This window comes from Lissotriton helveticus, chromosome 2_2 (assembly GCF_964261635.1).
Source record: "Lissotriton helveticus chromosome 2_2, aLisHel1.1, whole genome shotgun sequence".
NCBI classification, from domain to species: domain Eukaryota; kingdom Metazoa; phylum Chordata; class Amphibia; order Caudata; family Salamandridae; genus Lissotriton; species Lissotriton helveticus.
This window is the reverse complement of record NC_136060.1, coordinates 288,542,349-288,563,921: the sequence shown is the minus strand read 5'-3', so window position 1 is coordinate 288,563,921 and position 21,573 is coordinate 288,542,349. Positions and strand designations below refer to the sequence as shown.

At 43.3% G+C, this 21,573-nt stretch overlaps 1 protein-coding gene across 5 annotated transcripts in view; it reads right to left on the bottom strand.

The window, feature by feature from the left end:
• LCORL (ligand dependent nuclear receptor corepressor like) overlaps positions 1-21,573 on the bottom strand; it is a 527,585-nt gene that overhangs the window by 378,521 nt on the left and 127,491 nt on the right. For 3 of the 5 annotated variants that reach the window (XM_078678413.1, XM_078678419.1, XM_078678414.1), the window contains exon 6: positions 8,233-8,326. In XM_078678413.1, coding sequence (XP_078534539.1) covers positions 8,233-8,326 — 94 coding nt within the window. Of the gene's footprint in view, positions 1-3,279; positions 7,208-8,232; positions 8,327-21,573 lie in introns of those variants that run through there. The other 2 variants (XM_078678416.1, XM_078678418.1) reach the window with 1 other exon arrangement.

The window sequence follows — 21,573 nt, the reverse complement described above, 5'->3', positions numbered from 1 at the left end:
GTACAACCCTACTCCTCCCAGCTTGTTCACATACCACATTGCGGCAGTGTTGTCCGTCAGGACTTGAACCGACTGACCATGACGGGAAGGGAGAAAGGCCTTGAGCGCTAAACTAATCGCTCGCAATTCCAGAAGGTTGATATGAGACAACTCTTCCTCTGGAGACCACAAACCTTGATCTCCAGGTCCCTCAGACGAGCTCCCCACCCTAGGGTAGAGTCATCCGTTATCACTGTGGCCACCGATGGAAAGTGGAAGGGCTTCCCTTGAGACAGATTGCCCTCCACACTCCACCAAGATAGATCTGCTGCAGATTCTCTGGAGATCCTGACTGACTCCCTGAGATCTCAGTTGTGCTGATACCACTGCCTGCGGCGGCACCACTGGAGTGCCCTAGTGCCAGAATGCAGGAGGCGACAGACTGAGCAGACGAAGGACCTTCAGAACTGGAACAACCGCTCCATTGGGGAATAAAGGGATCATCTCCTGAATGTCGAGAATCCTTTGTGGTGGAGGAAATGCTTGACACACAGTGTCCAGTACCACCCCTATGAACAGATTGCGCTGGGAGGGCACCAGGTGAGATTTGGGCACATTGATTGATAAACCCAAGTGGAACAGTTGAGCTGTTACCCGCAGATCAAGCACCATCTCTGGGGACTCGCTTTGAGCAACCAGTCGTCCAGGTAGGGAAAAACTTTAATCCCTGACCTCCTGAGATGGGCAGCCACCACTGCCATCACCTTGGTGAAGACTCGAGTTGCAGTAGTAAGACCAAACGGAAGAACCGCAAACTGGTAATGCTGCGACCCAGCCATAAATCGGAGTTACTTCCTGTGAGACTTCAGGATTGGGATGTGAAAATACGCTTTCTGCAAGTCGATTGACACCGTCCTGCCCTCTCGATTGTGATTGCAGACTAAAGATTCAGCCATTGCCTTACTGTCCTTAAATCTTTGCAAGACAGAATGAGCCTTTTCACCGAAAAGTCTAGATTCATCACAAGGCAGATCAAGAAGGGCAGCCTGTACATCGTGAGAGCATCCAGAAGACCTCAACCACAGTTCTCCTTGTTGCAATGGACGTCTGGCATCACTCTGGCAACAGAATCTGCTGTGTCCAAGCCAAACTGGATGACTTGACGAGCAGCAACCTGAGAGTCCGCCAACACCTCGCTTAGATTTTCCTGGTCTTCCTCAGACAACTCCGGAAGAAGCTGTTTGGCAGAGTCCATTTAGGCATGAATATATCTACCCAAGAGACAAGTTTCGTTGGTAAATTTCAGAGCCATGCTAGCTGAAGAAAAGATTTTTCACAGACTGTGCCAGCTTCTTTGAATACCTGTTGGCGGGAGCTTGCAGAAAAGCCCCTGTAGACTGCTTTGAACAAGAAGCCTGTACCACCAAGCTCTCAGGAGAGGGGTAAGAAGAAACACTGGATCCCCAGGAGCAGGCCTATACCCTCTGGACAATGATCTTGAAACTGCAGGAGCAGACAGAGGGTTGCTCCAAACCTCAAGTATTGGTTCAGTCAGAGCATCATTAAATGGTAAGAGTGGTTCAACCACCGAATAAGGAGAATGGAGCAACTCTAAGAAGATTAGGCATATACTGAGCCATAGGAAGCTGCAAATCCAAAAGATCTGCAGTTTTCCTGATCACAGAATGGTACGGCGCAACCTCCTTCGAGGGGGAAGCCTTCTGAGAAACAAAGTCCCACTCAGGAGAAACGTAAAGTCCACTTGCCACACACAAGTCTTCAAACACATCCTCTGTCATACACCTCTCCTGCCTCCCTCGCATCCGGGTACTGCTCCTCCTCCAACAACCTCTGCGCCTCTCACCTAGAGTGCATCTTCGGCTGTGGTGTCGGTGGCGCTACACTGTCGGCGTCGACTGCTCCGTGAGCAGAGTCATAGAAGGATCCACTGTGGTGACCGGCGTCGATTGAATCAGAGAAGCTTTTCGGGGGAGAGCCGGGGATTGCCCATACGGCGTCGACATCATCGGAGCCGGAACGTGCCAGAACGCCATCGTTGGCATAAAGGGCACAAAGGGGGCCTGTGGATACTGTTAAGGCACACCCAAATTGTACGCCAAAGGACCCATGGGACCCGCAGGTGCACCATAGGGGTCCGAGGCCCTGGCGAAAACGCCATACATTGCATTAAGAAAATGCGATGTATCTGAACCTGGAGCTGGAAACTGTGGAAGATGAGCCGGTTAGAGATCCAAATGAGGCACCTCCGGAAACCGCCGCTGGAGCTGCAGGTGGATCCATAGGAGCTGAAGGAACCTCAGCATCAGCCGGATTCGACACTCCCGGCGAGAACCTCTGCGCCAGTGAACGCTCCGGTGTCCCTTTGTGTGATGGGGAATGGACCGGAGACACTGAAGGAGAGATGAAGTCCTCTACGTCGAGGAGCTGGAGAAGGCGACCTAGACTCCACAGCCTTTGACAATCAGCACCGAGAAGCAGGTTTCTTCTTCTTAAGTCTTCTCTTGGAGTCATGCAAAGTTGATGACTTAGACCTTTTTCGTCCCTTTTTTCCCTTCCTTGGCCATATACAGCTTGGCCTCCCGTTCCTACAGAGCCTTCGGGATCATATTCCTGCAGGAAGAACAGCCCTCGACGTCATGGTCAGACAAACACAAAAGGCAGCCTTCATGCAGGTCAGTAATAGACATATGTCCTCCGCATTCCTTACAGGGCTTAAAGCCAGACTTCTTCAGGGAAGACACGTCAAAAGAGAAAGATACAATTGAAAAAACAAATTATCCAGACGAAAGAATGAGTCCCAGAAAAAACAGTTCGCGTCAACAGCGCAGAAAAAAAAAAAAAAAAAAAAAGAAGACAGACGTCATCACGCCGACGTGGTCCTCTAATGGTTCGTGACGTCATGCGGAGCTGGGTGCAGACCAATGGCATTGACGACCTAGTCGGTGCGGAGAGCTAGGAAAGTTTTTCGCAGAATTCCGGCGCAGGGGATATTCATAAGGTGAGGAATCCACAGGCAGATGTATCCATTAAAAAAAAAAAAATCGAATAAAGATATATACATTTCAAATAAAATCTGCAGGTTCAATAGGTCACTGGTGAGATGACCAATTTAAATATAAAGATCAAGCATGTTTTTTTCCACAGCACATTTGTTCATCAAATTGGAGAAAGACCAGCTGTGCCACTATATCCATTCACAGCACCCAAAATGATTCGACAGATTAAGAGTAAGCTAAACAAGCCATTCACTATTTAACCAAAATGAGCAATTCAACACAATGTGGTTTGAAATTTTATATGCAAAAGCATTGAAATGTTTCACTACAAATTACAGCCTATAACATGTTAAATTAACTATTAAAAGCATACAATCATTTTTATAACAAACATTTACAGTACAATGACAACACAACACAGAATTCATTAGAAGAAATTCAAATAAATAATGCATGACTTATAGTGCAATTGATTTATGCATAAATATAACTGCCTAAAATCAGTTTTAAAAATTGTTAAGAATCAAAGTAGCCGCAGTGAACTAGATTACTGAGACAATGGAAACTTATTAAAAAACAAAAATCTGAAACGCAAACTAAAATGCAAACAAATGTTGCTAAAATTAAATAACCGTTAAATAAAATAGTTTTTACCTACTACAATGGTTTAACCAACGACTTTAAAAACCAGAGGCACTGTTTTTTTTATTTTAATATAAAATAGTTCTAAAACATTCAAATAAGACAAAAGCATGTATGTGGTTGGCTTTTACCTTTTCAAAAGTCGGCAGACACCTGTAGTTTCAGAAATCTTCAACAGAGTCTCAATCAGTATGTATAAATATTGACATTTAAAATTTAAACTACTTGCATTAGAATGCGCTGAGGGAAACAGCCCTTGCTCTGTTTACCTGTGGCATGTACGTGCAGCCAGATAATTCAGAGCATGGATTTTTTTTTAAAAGCAGCAAACATTAACACAAATGTATCTAAAAATATTTTAATAGGACCATAACATTAATACAAGCAATAGAGATCTGTAAATTAGACTTTAAAAAACTACAACTGAAGACTTCCATTAGTAGTAAAATATCCCTGATTCTGTGATTCCTGTTACTTTGTCAGGTCATCTTTCAAATAAATCAAACAAAATCTAAGGTTGCTTGCAAAGTATGCTTTAACAGTTTATATTTCTGATAATGTCTGATAAAAAGTTCGGGTAAGTTCAATCAGTTCACCGAACAATTTAGGCAAATTGAATACACATTTCTAACTTGACCCCATTATGCTCCAGACTAAAGAAAAAATCTGCTGGGGGATATTGCACCAGTGACAATACTTTTCCAAATGTCTTGGATCAAATATGGCTTTGCTGTTAAAAGTAAAAGTCATGACCCTACCATTATGATTTCGCTCTCAAAACACAGCTTAGGTTGGCAAACAGTCAATCACTCCCTGGTTTCTCTGCTATGTGCCAACTTATTTTTTTAGTCAACTAAAAGTAATTTAACATATTTATGTCCTATAACAGACTTGTATTTAGGTTGAACAAGTGATGATATTTTTAAACTCTTAGTGGAGTGCTAGAATATTAAAGGGAAATGTAAGCGGTTTAAGCCCACATTCGACATTGTAATATAGGACACTAGTAGAAAATAGGAGTTTAGATCAGTCCATTCTTGAATAAATTACATACAATAAATAAAAATGCATACACAGAATTGGGTACAAAACACAGGCTGTGCAAAATGTGTAAGGAAACCCCCAAAATTGTTATTTTAGTGGTTTGCATGAATTACTGTGGTTAATGAGGACAACTCAAACAAGCCATTTAACAGAAGATAATGACTAAAGTATGATTTATAATTTCACATAAGTACTTTGACATTAAACCACCAGAAATATGCATTTCATACAAACAAATATAAATATTTCAAATATTTATATAAATGCAACCTTAAGATGAAATCTTTCAAACTAAGTTAAAATGAACTGCTCAGTTTCACACTAAGCAACTGCAAGTTCAAAAGCTTTTTAAATGTAGGTAAATCTATCAAGACCCTGAACAAACTGTAAATTTGGTTATTAGCAAAATGATACATGTATTGGCCCACCAAAATAAGACCCTGATATATATACTTTGTCCAACAGAAATAATTTCTGAAGTCACAGCAGCAATTGAATTAGTTACAGTGAGGTTCAGTAGCAAGAGTGTGTCAATCAGTAGCAAGAGTGACAGTCAATAACTAAAATAAATGTTCAGTAGTCATAACATCACCTAAACAGCACGTTGAAATCGTAACTGTTCGATGTATGCTCTATGCATTATGAACAAGCTTCAAGTTGCATCCCTACTTACTTTTTAAACAATGCGAAATTCTCTCCTCGCCCACTAAGAAAGTTTTTTTAATAAATAATCCTCAGAGGCGTCCCATTATAGTTACATCTTCCAATAGTCATTCAAAAAATTCTACAGCTACTGGGTCTGTAACTATAATTGTCAGTTAAACAAATGTATACATTACAACAAGGTGTAATTCATGTGCCCCAATTATTTTCTACTCGCCAAAAGAATTTGGCCTAAAATATACATTTATATTTCACCTACAAAACAATTTAAAATTAAAATAGAATTTTATTTACTGTGGAAGGTGAACTAACTGTTGACTGCTAGAAATGTATATTATTAATACTGCACAAACCTGTTTCACTGGTATGGAATTCGATTTGTATTCTTTAAAAAAAGAATAACACCTTCTCATGATTCTACTTATTGGAGTGCCTAGTTATTATAAAAGTTACAAACCAGTAATCACAGTATTAAAATCCCGTATAGCGATGGGAGTACAGAATGATTGGGGAGAAGAAAGATTTTCACCATTTAACGTTAATGCTTCACGTGACAAGTGTTTCCAAACTTATGCTGGACTATGAAAGAAACCTGAATATTTTCACCTATTTGTACAACAATTTATTAAATACAAACTATCAAAATTAAGTGTGCAACTATATAATTCTGAACACAGTGAAAACCCTGAATAAACAATTTTAAAGGCATGTATGTGGTATGTGGTTTCTGAACTGTATAATTTCATATCTCCTGTCAGAGTGGGAATGTCTCTCATACACAGTTGTATATGTACACATGTGCACATTACATATACAAAATAATTTAACATTTATTTTATACAGGATTGCTGCTGTTTTTAGAGCTGCCAGTCCCTGAACTTGTCACATTAAATAAACCAGTATCTGGTAAACGGAATTTCTTCTTCGGTGGAGTCTTCAATGTTCCAGACCTTTCTTTAACTTTGTATTCTAAAGTGCTGTGAGGTACCCCATAAATCCCTTGTGCTTTCGAAACACTCATTTTGCCACTCATTACCATAGCAATTGCTTCTTCCATTATTTCATGGTCATATTGTCGATAGCGTCCACGTTTTTTCCTTGGCTGTTTATTATCTTTGCACAGATCATCTGCATGATCAGAAGAAGCATCAATTGTTCCATTCTTTGCATGAAGACATAGAGGCGAGAGGTCTCCATGAATAATGTAGGGATCAACACTTGAACGAGTTACAGGCACAGAACATTCATTTTTGCTCTGTTTAGGTAAAATATTTTTCAGTTTTTGAAGAGCTGATGCATCCAGAACTGATGAAGTTTTTGAAACGTGATACATGACGTCAAGAAGACCAGACGTGTCAGGTTGTGGCTTGGGCACAGAACTAACTCGTACCTGAGGAATTTTCAACTGTACAATAGGACTTGACGTTTCACAATTTAGTCCTTCATGTTTTTCTTTGAACTGAGTAACCATTCTCTGAAGAGTTAACTGGTGGAGGTAACTGGAAGCTGTGGGGAATTTCAATTCTGAGGTTTCAAGTAAGTTAAGCTTATTTTTCTCTGTGCGCTCTGCTTGAGCTTTTGCCCACAAGGCTACTTTTTGCAGCACTTCACAGGTTTCTTTATTGTTTTTATACAAATAACTATCATTAAAACTTCGAGTTTTGTTTTTAAAATATGCAGGTTTTCCTGCTGTTAAGGCTTTGAAGTGGATAAATAAAGTTTTCTGAGGTATGCCATAAAGTATGGCTGCTTTATTCATGTCCAATGCTCCTGACTGAATGTCTTTCATAGCTTTTGAAAGTAAACCATCTGCAAACTCAGCACTTCTTTCCAAATAGTCCTCTCGGTCTCTATGTCGTCTCCTGGATGGATGGAATGAAACGATGGTAAACTGATGCATGAGAGACTTGTAAAGAGCTATTGTAGGGGACAGTCCACTCCTTTATTAAACGTCTTGCTTAGGTAACATCACTGCTTCTGTCATTATGTCTTTGAGATGTAGCAGTTATTGGTTATCATAGCAAAAGCTACAATCCTGCTAGGTCAGTGAGTAAATCAAACAAGCTTCTACAGCAGCCCTTCCAAGATCTTAAAGTCATAGCTCAGTATATGCATATTATTCATGTGTGCTTTCTATTCCTCTGACAGTAGCTTGCAGAGCAAAACCGTTATAAATATGGTGATGCAATTAGCAATCCATTACTAAGTTTCCAAATCCTAAAGTTTTTTGGTTAGTAGAAACGTGACGTTACCGCTAAACAAGTAATAAAAGAGTCAACCCCCTTAAATTTTGTGCAACAGAAATGTAAGCACACGCATGCGCACAACACAGCATTTTATATTCATCTTGTTATACTGAATTACAAAACACAGATAACCATATAACTTTATAGTCTGTTTTAAAAGATAAATAAAACCATGCTTTATCGCCTTTTACATTAATAAGCAAACCTTTCCCTGTGCTGTAGAATACTTTGAGAGAATAAAGACTCTAAAATTAATTGTAAATATATCCCACTTCCAAAGCAACAGAAACTTAAAGGGTTTTCAGGTCTCATCCTTGAGTATTTTATGACCAATTAATTTCCCAAATTCTGTGTCTATACTTTATTAGCTGCCTGTTGAAGACTAAACTTATCTTTTTGAATACTTAGAAGTTCAAATGAGTTTGATTGTAAACATTTTTAAATAAAGAAAAAGAGGAAAATACTCAACAGAAAAAGAAGCACATGAAATGCAATAGTACAAACTCATTTCGGTATTGCCAATCCTTCACTACAAGAATCACAAATCATCCCCTTTTTTCAATCTGAGACAACAAAAGATCTTTATTAAAAACATCTATATACAAAAGTACTTCAGCATTAAAAAACAAAACGCTTCTTACCGCGACAATGGAGATTCATATGAGGAATCCAATGTAGTCATTTTTTCTGAACACAAGCTTGCTTTTTTAGTAGAAAGATCTAGCACACCATCTCCTATTACAGGAAAAAAAAAAAAAGAATCCAAACCAAATGATTCCATTATTCTGACAGATAGTATTATAAACTGAATTATTCTTAAGGCGAGAAAGGAAAAGATATTTACTTTTAATCCTACGCCTTCTTGGTAGAACTCTTAACTGAAGTTCTGAACAAAATAACAGTCACCCCTCTTGCCCCCCATGTGCGGATGAAAAATCGTAATATAAATATTCCAATTCTATATATATTTTTTTTAAAACAAGGCTTTTGATTTTTAAAAGCAGATAAATACAGGAGCATTAGTGAGATTAAAATGTCTGAATTTTGTGGTTTAAAAACCATTTCAGATAAAATGCAAGTAGTAATAGTAAACCGAAAAGCTGAAACATTAACTTTGCTGATTCAATCAGAACGAAAAACCGAAGACAATTAGAAAAAGTGAGCCAAATAGGCGGCAACTGCAAAATGTTTTGAAACTGCTCCTTTAAGCATACCAAAAGCTTTCAAATCCAATGATGCCTTATAGTGGAAGCTGCACCACTTTGTGACTAAGTCTACGTAATCCCAATGCTTTGTTGATCACACAAAAACATTTGACATGAAGGTGCTTAGGTTGTTTAGGACTTCAATAAATCACCCAATGCCAACTCTTTACAAGAAAGTCATATTTCCTTCTCCATTACAGGATTATCATTGAAATCAGTGAAGATATTCAGCAAACAGCAAAAATATCCGGTCAGCTCTCAAGCTATAAGATTATAAAACATGGTAATAAAAAAATATATATATATTTGGTATCAGCTCTGGACCCTCAGACCAAGGAGTAGACTCGGTAAATGTAAAAACAGTTCCCCAATTAACCACTTTGCAAGTGTCAGCAACAGAAAGATTCTTACTAAAGCAGAAGAGGCTCCTTTCAAACATGTAGAACAAGCCTTCTGGTTTACCTTGAAGGAATATAACAGCTTTTTTTAACAATATAAGGATGTGCATGAGAACATAGATCTCACCAAGAATTCACCATTTTGTAGACACAATAGCCCTAATACGACTGTAGTTTACAGTACATTTTCAAAATCATTGTTTTGTCAAGATAAAAGCTGTGCCATCTCTTGATATCTGGCTATGTGAGGTAGTTTTAGCAGATAAAGGACTTAATATTTTTCTTTGAGAGGCAAAGAAATATTCTGGTTCATATGAAAAGCCTAAACAAATTTCAGAAGAAAAGATGGGTAAGTTCTAGTGACTATGATAAAATGAAACAAACCAGTGCATTCTAGGTAATGTAAAGTTCACTTTTACTAACCAGATCAGCCTAAATAATGGGCAATCGATACCGCTATCCATGACAGATACTATAATGAGGTATTCTGAACTAGTTCCCACTAAAACGTCTTACTTTAAAAAAAAATCTCTGTACACTGGGGTACTTCTGATAGTCTCTTGTGCATATGCCCCCAACCCCTGTGTATATGCCCCAACCCCTTTCATAAGGTAAAAGAGGCTACTCCCCAAGTTAAGTTTCCAGTATGGCCATAGTATACAGTGTACAAAAATACAAAGCATTGAAGGTTAAATGCCACCTGTGAACTGCAGAACATATTGTGCTACCCTGCTAGGCTGACCCAAAAAATAAAAAAAAGAAGCTATGCCAACATGTGTAGTCGGACTGCTGCAACCTTTAAATCTACTGGTGGACCCATCAAAACAATGAGAGGAAGGAACTCAACTTTTAAAGAGCAAGTCACCCAAGTAGGCCTTGTAGCCCACAAGGTAGGATGCCTGGTTTTTAAAAGTGACACATGGACAATATTGAGCTTGCCAACATGAAATTCTTACAAGCCCCAAAATAAGAGAACGGGAGTCAGATTTGTTGTAGAAACTTGTATTGTAGTCCAATATACAGCCAACAAGTATTTCGTCACACATGTGACTTCAAGGCTGTAATTACATATGTATACAAGTAAATATTTGTGTAATTGAAACATTCGGTGTATAAATACATACACTGTGTGATTATTTTATAAACCGTGATTTGAGTCTACTCCAGAAAAACAGTTGTTGGGAACCATGAATAAAGTTACCACGTGAAAATAGAGTCTCTTCAATGCGAACAAGCGCTAAAAGAACATCCAAGCAAGAGAACATTTTTCCCTGGTGAATGTTTATAGAAAAAGGTTTAAAGCAGTGTTTTTGCTCCAATGATTAGTGAGGAATAATATAGAAATTAAGAATGTGAACAGGTGATAAACTCTGTAGCTAAAAGGGATTGCCTTAAGATAAAGGTCAATCGTATAAAGGGGAGTTAACCAGAATGGAATAAAACTTGTGACGATACCATGGGTCAACAGGCCTGGTTAAGAAAGATATTCCTGAACTGGTCAGAGAAAAAAACCTAATATTTTCAAAAGTTAAAATCCCACCATTGTTTATTAATCGAAGATTTAGAATTATAGATCAGTTGTAAAGCTGGTGTTTAACTTGCACTCAGAGCGTAGAACGGCAATGACATCCCAGGTCTTCAAAACTTATTCCACTGTTCCACACCGTAGAATTAGCTTTCAGCTGATCAGTACATTGGACATGTTGTCTAAAAGAACATATTGGATAATGGTAAATTCAAGAACGAGTTCAAGACAGATCCCTACAGTTGTGAGCCTGTCCTATTAAAGTTGACAACTTACAACAAAAGTGCTGAGTAAATTCAATGTTGTCCATGTAGATTTGCTAGCTAAGCTTCTTCAAAAGTTTCCACCATTACGCAAATGAGAGAACAAGAACTAATTCGTTCTAAAGAACGACCAGTTCAGCCCTAATAGGAGTTAAAGAAGCGGTGTCAGCTGGAGTCATCACCATAATTATTTATTTATGACACTAGAGTTCGCCCAGCTGAGACAGCAGAGTATCTGATATATATATATATATCTCAAAGTGGTCTTGTCGAGGAGTGTTTTGATAAGCCTCCTATATTAAAGAGTATACAAAAAGAAATTATATATATATATATATATATATATATATATATATATATATATATATATATATATATATATATATATACATATACGTGAGTGAGTGGAAAAAACCCATTACAAATCTAGTGTCTGGTCAAGAAGTCGTAACTCCTAGAAGATGAAACAAACTGTAATTTCTTCCTACAGTAGTAAAGTCAAAACAGTAACCTAAATATTCGTATATTCCATGTCTCAAAATCAAAACCCAGTCTGTAGTGCTTCGGTACATTAGTTCTTATGAGAAAGGAGGTGTTTCACCAATGTATTTGATGCATATTGGGTAGTGTGGTGCATCTCTACACTTCTTAGCACCACAATCAGATTACTCTGTAAATACCAGATATATTGGCATGTGCCAAACCGTGGTGTGACCTAATAAAACCATTATTCTGCAATCAGTTTTTTTAGGGACTAAACAATGAAAAGCTATTTTCACTGCATAAGGCTGTAGCTATTATGATCAGAAAAACTAAAGTACAATTAAAATACTATTTTTGGTAACCTTGGTTTGGAATAAGCTACATGATCTATTAAACTACTGTCCTGTCAGTGCTTCCCCTTGAGGAGATGTGAAAAATGCACCTAGGGTCAGAAACAACAGTTTGGTTGTTTTGGCATGAAGGCCTAGATATGATGTATGCCTCTCAAACTCTCTGTGAAAGCAACTGAGGAGGGATTGGGAACACCACTATCTTGGGAGGCCAGAGTGAAGCCTGCCCATTCATACTTAAGCTGACAGTGAGACCTGGGGCAGAATTCTCCTTTCATCCAGGGTCACCTGTAGCCAGCCATGGTCCATCACACTTGAAAGGGGAGCTGGCTCCAAAAAAATATGATATAGTGGAGGAGTTTTGCACTTCTGATTTCCCTAGACACCCATAGCTGGGCAGCTAGCCTTCTCAGACAACAAAGGTTCTGCTTGGTTACATTTCACTAAAGATTACTACAGTGGGACAAGTTGCAGAAAGACTGACAATATTGTTGCAGAGATTCTGCTCCTACACAGAACCGTGCAGTGACCTAGGGCCTCAGTTAATTGTGGTGGACGAAATAAACTCACCCCAGTACCTAGAAACCCTAACCAGCTGGCATCAGTGTTACATTAGCTCTTCGTCCTATAGCAAAGGAACCAATGATTAGACAACCCAAAACATGACTTAGGTTATACTCAGGAATGGTGGGAAGCAAGTACACTCTTTCGTTATACTCTCCACAACAGGAGTAAAAAAATAAAAAAAAAACACGGGAAAGGTTAAAATATTTATTTTAACGACGTGCTCCAAGATGCAGTACTTTTGCTGACATAAGCAGACATATGATTAGAAATCATATGATCAGTATTGTTACAACTCCATAAAACACAAAAGGAGAAATCATATTACAATGATGGTGAAAGCAGGTATTATAGCGCCCAGTAAGTCACCCTCCCTTGCTAGGAACTATGTTTTATAAAATATAGAAGGTCTCTTAGGCTTGTGTGGGGGACCCCCAGACCTCTAAGATCAGCAGGAATGAATAGCATCAGGATCTGCCGAAGCTCTTTCTCTGGAAACGGAATTCTTCCAAGTGCCTGAAGAACAAGTTACTTACCTTCGGTAACGCTTTTTCTGGTAGATACAGTATCTGCCTGTGGATTCCTCACCTTGTGAATATCCCCCAGCATCAGCAACATTCGGAAAACTTTTGTAGCACGCCGGCGTGGACGACGTCACAGGAGCATGGCATCACGCGTGACTCTGGCTGACATCACCGACTCCTTATAAGGCCTACGTCGGCGTGATGACATCAGTTCCGCCCTTTTTTCCGTGCCTTCGAGGCACCTGGACAGACCAATGACAGTAGATATACAATTATACAGTGTACATAGTACATAAAATTCAAAACTGCACACAATGCGTAGCAAAGGTATGAAAAACCCAATATATATATATATATATATATATATATATATATATATATATATATATATATATATATATATATATATATATATATATATATATATATATATATATAAAAATACATAAACTCAGGTATAGCAGAGTGGACAACAGGGAGGCGGGTGGGTCAGTGAGGAATCCACAGGCGGATACTGTATCTACCAGAAAAAGCATTACCGAAGGTAAGCAACTTGTTCTTCTGATAGATACATCTGCCAGTGGATTCCTCACCTTGTGAATAGAGTCCCACAGCAGTCCCCACTCCCGGAGGAGGGTGTCCACTCTCCTATACCAGAAAATCCTGGAGAACAGAGCGCGCAAAGTGATCGTCCCTCCTCACCTCGGCATCCAAGCAGTAATGCTTTGCGATAGTGTGGAGGGAGGCCCAAGTCGCAGCTCTGCAAATATCCTCAACAGGTACACCTCTAGATAAAGCAGAAGTAGCAGACTTTGCTCTAGTAGAGTGAGCTCTTACACCCTCAGGAGGGTCCTTACCTGCCAGGGAGTAGCAGATCTTGATGCATAATATTATCCATCTTGAAAGAGTGCGCTTGTGCACAGATCTTCCTTTCCTGCAGCCAGCAAATCCAACGAACAGCTGGTCATCCAACCTGAACTCCCTCGTCCTTTCCAGGTAAAAGCTCACCGCCGTCTTAGGGTCCAAGCGATGAAGCCTCTCCTTCTCCTTGGAAGGGTGAGGGGGGAGGATAAAAGGTAGGGAGGGTAACTGACTGTCCTAAATGGAATGGAGTAACCACCTTAGGCGGAAAAGCAGCCCTTGTCCTGAGAACCATTCTTTCAGCATGAATGGTCAAGAATGGGGGCTTTGAACTAAGAGCTTGAAGCTCACTTACCCTCCTTGCCGAGGTAATTGCGACCAGGAAGACCGTTTTAAAAGACAAAAGTCTCAAGGGACATGTGTGTAAAGGTTCAAAAGGCAAACCCATCAAGAACGTAAGAACAAGGTTCAAGTCCCATTGAGATACAATAAAAAGGTGTAGGAGGAAATTTATTGGTAAGGCCCTTAATGAAACGTAAAACAATAGGAGATTTAAATAAAGAGTGCTGGTCTGGCAAACAAAGGAAAGCCGATAAGGCAGACAAATAACCTTTGATAGTTGCCTCCGCAAAACCTTGCTGGGCCAAGGAAAGTGCAAATTGTAGAATATTGGACAAACGAGCCCTTAAAGGGTCAACGGACTTCTCCCCGCACCAAGCAACAAATTTCGACCATCTATAAGAATAAATGGACTTGGAGGAGTCACGCCTGGGTGAGATGACATCCACCACATCGTGCGGGAGAGAAAAGGAACTCCGGTTGCCCCGTTCAATCTCCAGGTATGAAGGTGTAAGGTCCGGAGGTGGGGGTGTAGAACCTGCCCCTCCATCTGGGAGAGGAGATCTGCCCTGTGAGGGAGACGGAGCGGCGGGCCCGAGGAGAGGTGGAGAAGATCTGTATACCACACCCTTCTGGGAGAATCCGGGGCAATCAATATAACTTGGGCCCGGTCTTGGCGAATCTTCCTCAGTACCCGAGGAATTAAGGGTATGGGAGGAAACGCGTAAAGGAGTTGCGAGTCCCAACTCAACTGAAACGCGTCCCCCAGTGCTCTTTGCATCGGAAACTGAAGGCTGCAGAATGACTGGCAGTGAGCATTCTCTTGAGTGGCAAACAGGTCCACCTGAGGAGTTCCCCACGTCCGGAAGACGTGACGAACCACATCTGGGTGAAGCCTCCACTCGTGGTCGGCCGAGAACTGCTGACAGATTGTTTGCACGTACGTTCAGAACCCCGGCCAGATGATTTGCTATTAGACAAATCTGATGGTCCTGAACCCAGAGCCTCTCTGCAGAGACACCGTGACCCTACTCCTCCCTACTTGTTGACATACCACATCGTGGTGGTGTTGTCGGTCAGGACCTGAACCGCCCGCTCGCGAAGGGAAGGGAGGAAGGCCTTGAGTGCCAAACGTATGGCCCGCAATTCCAGAAGGTTGATGTGAAACAACCTTTCCTCCCGAGACCAAAGACCCTTGACCTCCAGATCCCCCAGATGAGCACCCCACCCTAGAGTGGATGCATCCGTGATCACTGTGGCCACAGATGGAGGCAGTTGAAAAGGCTTTCCTTGAGACAGATTGCCTTCCACGCCCCACCAAGACATGTCCGCCGCAGTTTCCCTGGAGATCCTCACTGACTCCCCGAGATCTCCATTGTGCTGATACCACTGCCTGCGGAGGCACCACTGGAGTGCCCTCATGTGCCAGCGTGCATGGACGACCAACAGAATGCAAGAAGCCATAAGACCGAGCAGACGAAGGACCTTCAGGACTGGAACGACCGCTCCATTGTGAAATAAAGGTATAATTTCCTGTATGTCGCGAATCCTTTGAGGAGGGAATGCACGACTCAGTTGTCGTCAGTACCGCACCTATGAACAGGTTGCGCTGGGAGGGCACCAGGTGAGACTTGGGTACATTTATCGAAAAACCCAACCTATACAACAACTGAGTTGTGTCTTGCAGATGATGGAGCACCTTCTCCGGCGACTCTGCTTTGATCAGCAAGTCGTCCAGATAGGGGAACACAGGAATCCCCGACCTTCTGAGATGCGCAGCCACCACTGCCATCACCTTGGTGAAAACTCGAGGCGCAGTAGTAAGTCCAAACGGAAGGACCGCAAACTGGTAGTGTTGCGACCCTACCGTAAAACGGAGATACTTCCGGTGCGACTTCAGGATGGGAATGTGGAAATAAGCATCCTGCAAGTCGATCAACACCATCCAGTCTTCTTCCAACAGCGCTTGAAGAACCTGCGCAAGAGTGAGCATCTTGAACTTTTCCTGCTTCAGATACAAGTTCAAGATCCTGAGATCCAGGATTGGTTGAAGTCTGCCATCCTTTTTGGGGATCAGGAAATACCGGGAGTAGCACCCCTGACCCCTCTCCTGCTCCGGAACCACCTCTATCACACCCTTTCTGAACAGTGCCAGGACTTCTTCCTGCAGGAGAAGCAGGTGGTCCTCCGAACAACCTTGGCAAGGAGGATAATTGGGAGGGAACTCCTGAAAAGGAAGTGCATACCCATTTTCCGCGAGATTGAGAACCCAAAGATCTGATGTAACCGATTCCCAATCCCGTAGAAAATGAGTAAGCCGACCCCCTACCAGACTCGCATGATCAGAAATGGCAGATCTAGGGCTGCTTTGCTGTTGTAGGTGGGGGGTGGGTATTAGAGGAGAAAGAGGCCCGACGTCCACGACCCCTCTGTATGACTTGTACAGAGGGTTTTGTTGTTGGTGCTGCTGCTGGCTTTGTTTGAAGGGACGAAAGGAGGACCTGCCAAAGCCCCTGAACTTCCTGGTGGTAGAGCCTTTCGCTTGCAGGCCCAAAGATCTAGCCGTCGCCCGGCTATCTTTGAACCTCTCCAAAGCCGTATCCGCCTTCTTCCCCAAAGAGGCCCACTCCGTCAAAAGGCAAATCCATAAGAGTAGCCTGAACGTCAGCGGAAAACTCTGAAGACTTTAGCCAAGCGGCTCTTCTGGTGGCCACTGAAGAACCCATCACTCTATCCACAGAGTCCGCCGTGTCCATGCCACTCTGAATAACCTGGCGGGCTGCCACCTGAGTGTCCAAGACAACCTCATTGAAGTTTTTCCTGTCTTCCTCCGGAAGCTTAGCTGACAACTGCTTAACCGAATCCATTAAGGCATGCACATACCTTCCTAGCAGGCAAGTAGCATTAGTTGATTTTAAAGCCATGCTACCTGAGGAGAAAACCTTTTTAGCAGCTTGATCTAATTTTTTTGGAGTCTTTATCTCCAGTAACCTGGGGAAAAGAGCCTGCTGACCTGTTCGAACAAGTGGCCTGCACCACAATACTTTCCGGCGAAGGGTGAGAAGACAAGAACTCAGGGTCTCCAGGAGCCACCCTATAACGCCTCGCCACTGATCTGGACACCACAGGTGCAGACAAAGGCTTTTTCCAGACCTCCAAAATCGGTTCAGTCAGAGCCTCAGTGAATGGCAGAGTCGGCTCAACAACTGAAGAAGGCGAATGTAAGACCTCCGTGAGGATATTAGATTTGAACTCCACTGTAGGCAAAGTCAAATTCAGCAATTCAGCAGCCTTTTTGATTACCATATGGTATGGCACCACATCCCTAGAGGGTGCATCTGAAACCACAGGCAACCACCATTCTGGAGAAAGTTCAAGATTGCTTGCACTATGCAGATCCTCAAAGCAATCCTCATGCCCCTGAAGCTCGCCTTCCTCCACTTCAGGTTCCCCATACTTCTCCAAGAGACGCTGGGCTCTACGCCTCGACCACTCCAGACGAATCGAAGTCATCGGATCCGGTAACGACTCCGGATTCGGAGTCGAACGAGAAGCAGGAACAACAGGAAGTTGAGAAACCGGAACCGGCGTCGAGCTCCGATCCAAATCCAGAGGTCGCTCCGGAGCCGGCAAAGCCGTGAAAGGAGTCGATTACCTCGGCAGCGCCGTAAAGAGCCAAGAAGGATATGGCGTCGGCATAAATGGTAGAAAAGGCGCCGGTGCATAAGCTTGGGGAACAAGTTAAAAGACAAAGGACCCATGGGGCCCGCAGGTGCTCCAGTGGGGTACATTGCCCTCGCATAAACACCAAACATGGCATTTAGGAACAGCGAAGGGTCCTGACCAGGAAAGGGAGGGTATGAACCCATTGGCGGCTCCGCAGGAGGCTGCTCCGGATTCGGCTCCTCCTGACCCTTTTGACCTTCCAGGTCATCCTCCGGAGTCGGTGTCTGAGGAAATTCCACGACCTCTTCATGCTCCGAAGACGGACCCGAAGCCGGATTCGGTTCCAACTCAGGATTTGGAGAACGCTCTAGAGACCGTACAGGCGAGGCTCCACCTTCAGGCTCACCAACAGGAGAAGGAGACACAAAGTCCTTGTGATGTCTTCGGGAAGACTTCCTCTTCGAGTCAGACGCCGACTCCGATCTGGCCCGCGACCTCAATCTCGATCGCGACCTCGAGCGTCTAGATCTTGATCTCGAAGATCTTGGCTTCTTTACCTTTAATCTTGGCTACTAGAAGTTTAGCCTCCCGTTCTCGCAGAGCCTTAGGATTCATCTTAGAGCAGGATCGACAGCCCTTGACGTCATGATCTGAACCCAGACACCACAAGCGTTCATCGTGTGGATCGGTAATCGACATCATCCTGGCACACGAGCCGCACTGCTTGAATCCCGTCTTCTTCGACGACATCCTCAACGAAGAACAGAAACAGTAATACACAAATAGCTACAAAGTCTCTATCTGTAACAGAAGATCCCAGAAACCGACGCGGAAAAAAGGGAACTGATGTCATCACGCCGGCGTAGGCCTAATAAGGAGTCGGTGACGTCAGACGGAGTCGCGTGCGATGCCGCATTCCTATGACATCGTCCACACCGGCGTGCTACAAAGAATTTTCCGAACATTGCTGACGCAAGGGGGATATTCACAAGGTAAGGAATCCACTGGCAGATGTATCTATCAGAAAAGCCTATGCTAACATAGCAATGTGCGCAACCAGGCAAAGCCCTCTACAATATGTGCCGCAGAAGAGGGTGGGTTGACCCTGGGAATTTTGTGCCCAATAGTTGGGGATTGCCCAGGAGTCAGTCACCGGTTGGCTAATGCTTCCTACAAAAGAAGTGGCACCTTACCCCCAGCTTATAAAAACACATCTGGACCTGTGCAAGAAAAGGCATGGATTTACTGCCTGTGCAATGTGTGGAGACCGAAGGGCTGAACTTGCTCCCAGTTGTAAACAGCACCAAAGTGAACTCCAATGTTTAGTTGGATGACCGCTTGTGAGGCTACAGGGATATCAAATGCTGAAGGAGACTTTTCCAGACGTGACTAGCTGCAACTTTTTTATTTTTTTTAAACCTCTTTATTGGTCTTCATGTTATTCCATTTCCTTACGATACATGACAAAGCAAAGACAGTGAAGGATGCAATATAAACATCAGCACGCAATCGTCATCAGAGCGACAGTAGTTAGCTGCTCCTACTGCCGCAGCACCATTTCACATGCACAATCTCATATTAGCTTATTTCTATTAGACAGTTTCTCATAGTCCTTTGTGTCCAATTAAGCACAACGTTTTTCTTCAAAGAAGTCTTCCTAATCATGAGGTAGGCGACTTCTCCTTTAGGTGATACTGCGCATGGTCATCAACTCCATCTTCAGATTGCTGTTTTCCGCCATCGGGTTCAGATGTTACTAGCTGCGCTCAGGTTAGACGCCGATCCTTCGGTTTCCCTCGGTGTGTAGACCACTCACCCTCGATGGTATTGTTCCCGATCGCGTATTCCATTCTTTGCGTATCGTGTTTATTGACAAAAACCCTATTTCGATCAGAGAGCTCGTGGTAGGCCGGCTGTTCCATCGACTGCAAGTTGAACCGGGGGCAAGGCCAAACTCCCTTTAACTATCACTTAAAGGAAAAGTCACCTACCTCGTGACGAGGAAGACTTCTTCGAAGAAAAATAAAGTGCAAACATCCAGACCCAACATTAGATGGCGATCTATGCATTGTATGTGATCTACAGCTCATATGTCTCGAACACGTTAGTGATTATCTTCAGGCCCTCTAAGCAAACCTATATTACAGGGGCAATGAAAATGGATACAGTTTTTCTGTAAGTGGTAGTGGCTCCAAGGCAGACCTTTAATAGATGGACCTTGCAACCAACGTAGAACGATGCATTTGAAAAGCTAACATGCCTCCTGACACATTGGATTGAAATCTTCAGGAATACACAAGATGGAGAATAACTTCAAGCTGAATGCATAGGCTGAAGGAGTTGATTGCAGTTTTAATTCTTTCTGAATATCCATACAGACCATCATAAAATTTAAGAGGCTCTATTAAAATGTATTCAGGAGCCATGCTGCAAGTTAAAGGAGGCTAGGCTGGGGTTGTAAATCTACGCTTGCAGACTGGATTGAAAGGCAACTTTGGTTGAAGTGTTTTCACCGTATGAAGGAGAATGGTGTAACACCACTGCATCGGCAACTGTTGCAATCAGTATAGTTCTGACGGGGCGTGGCGAAGGAGCTGATGAGAACGGTCATGTGAGCTCGGAGCTTCATGCCGACCCCACTCTTTATCCTGTTTAGGGAACTGAAATAGACCCCGGGAGGACCTGTGATGGTGTTTGTGGGCGTCAAGAACGTTTGCTTTGGGAGGTAGAACGCCTTTCTCTCCCCCCCCCCCCGGACCAGCAGCCTGATGAGGAGACGCAGTCACTCAGATCAGCCAAGATGCGCTAATGACAACTTCGTGAAACTGGTGGCAGAGCTAACGGAGGTGAACAGAAGATTGCGAGGGCGTAGTGGAGTGCGGTGAGTGCTGCCTGCTCCTAATGCAGTCGGGGCCACTACTGTACCTGTACCGAGGAACTGGGAACTCAGATCCTGCTGCTGACGCCAATGTGCAGATGCGAAGGGGCCCAACGGAGTGGAGGCTTGCTGGGAGGACACAACAGAGCACAGTCCTCAACCGGTAGAGCAGTGACGCACGGCGGAGCGGGTGGCGCTTCTCCCCCCGGACACTACATTGCGGCACGTCCGGGGAAAGTGGATGTGTGGCGAATTTGCCCTCTCAGAGCGCGGTACGCCATTTTTTAAATACAGACGGACAGTGAGCCCGATGGTGAGGGATGTCCCGGCGGGCGCTGCTGTGCTCAATTATGAGAATTGTAGCCAGCTGACTGGGCGCCCGTAGACTGTAGCGGATACCACCGAAGATTCTGGCTATAGCGGCAGTAACTGAGGGGCATTACTGGCAGATGGAGACCTCACAGAGGAGTGGCCCCTGGATAACAAATTGGTGAGAAGGAGGCCGGGCAGTGGTGCGGGTAGTGACAGAGCCGGGAAGAAGAGGCCGGCAGATAACCCAATGGCAGCTCTCCATGAAGAGTCTGAGCTTTAGGCCTCGCTGGAGCAGGTGATACCGGACTAGATTACCACCTCAGCCATTCCGCAGGTAAGGACTGTTGCCGTGGGGTTGAGTAGAGAGCATAGCCCCTAGCACACTAAGTCTTGGGGTAAACCACCGGTGGCTGCACTAACAAGGGGAAGAAGGCGCACTGGCACACTGGCTGAAGAGGAGGGGCCTGTAGCGAGGTGACCCAGCTGGGTGCGGAGCTTGAGACGTAGCCCCAACCTCTGAATGCAGTGGAGTGAGCCGATGGAAGAAATTTACCAGGCCTGGGCCCCCGAAAATGAAGAGAAACTGTGGTAGAGACTGGTAACCAGGTATTGGC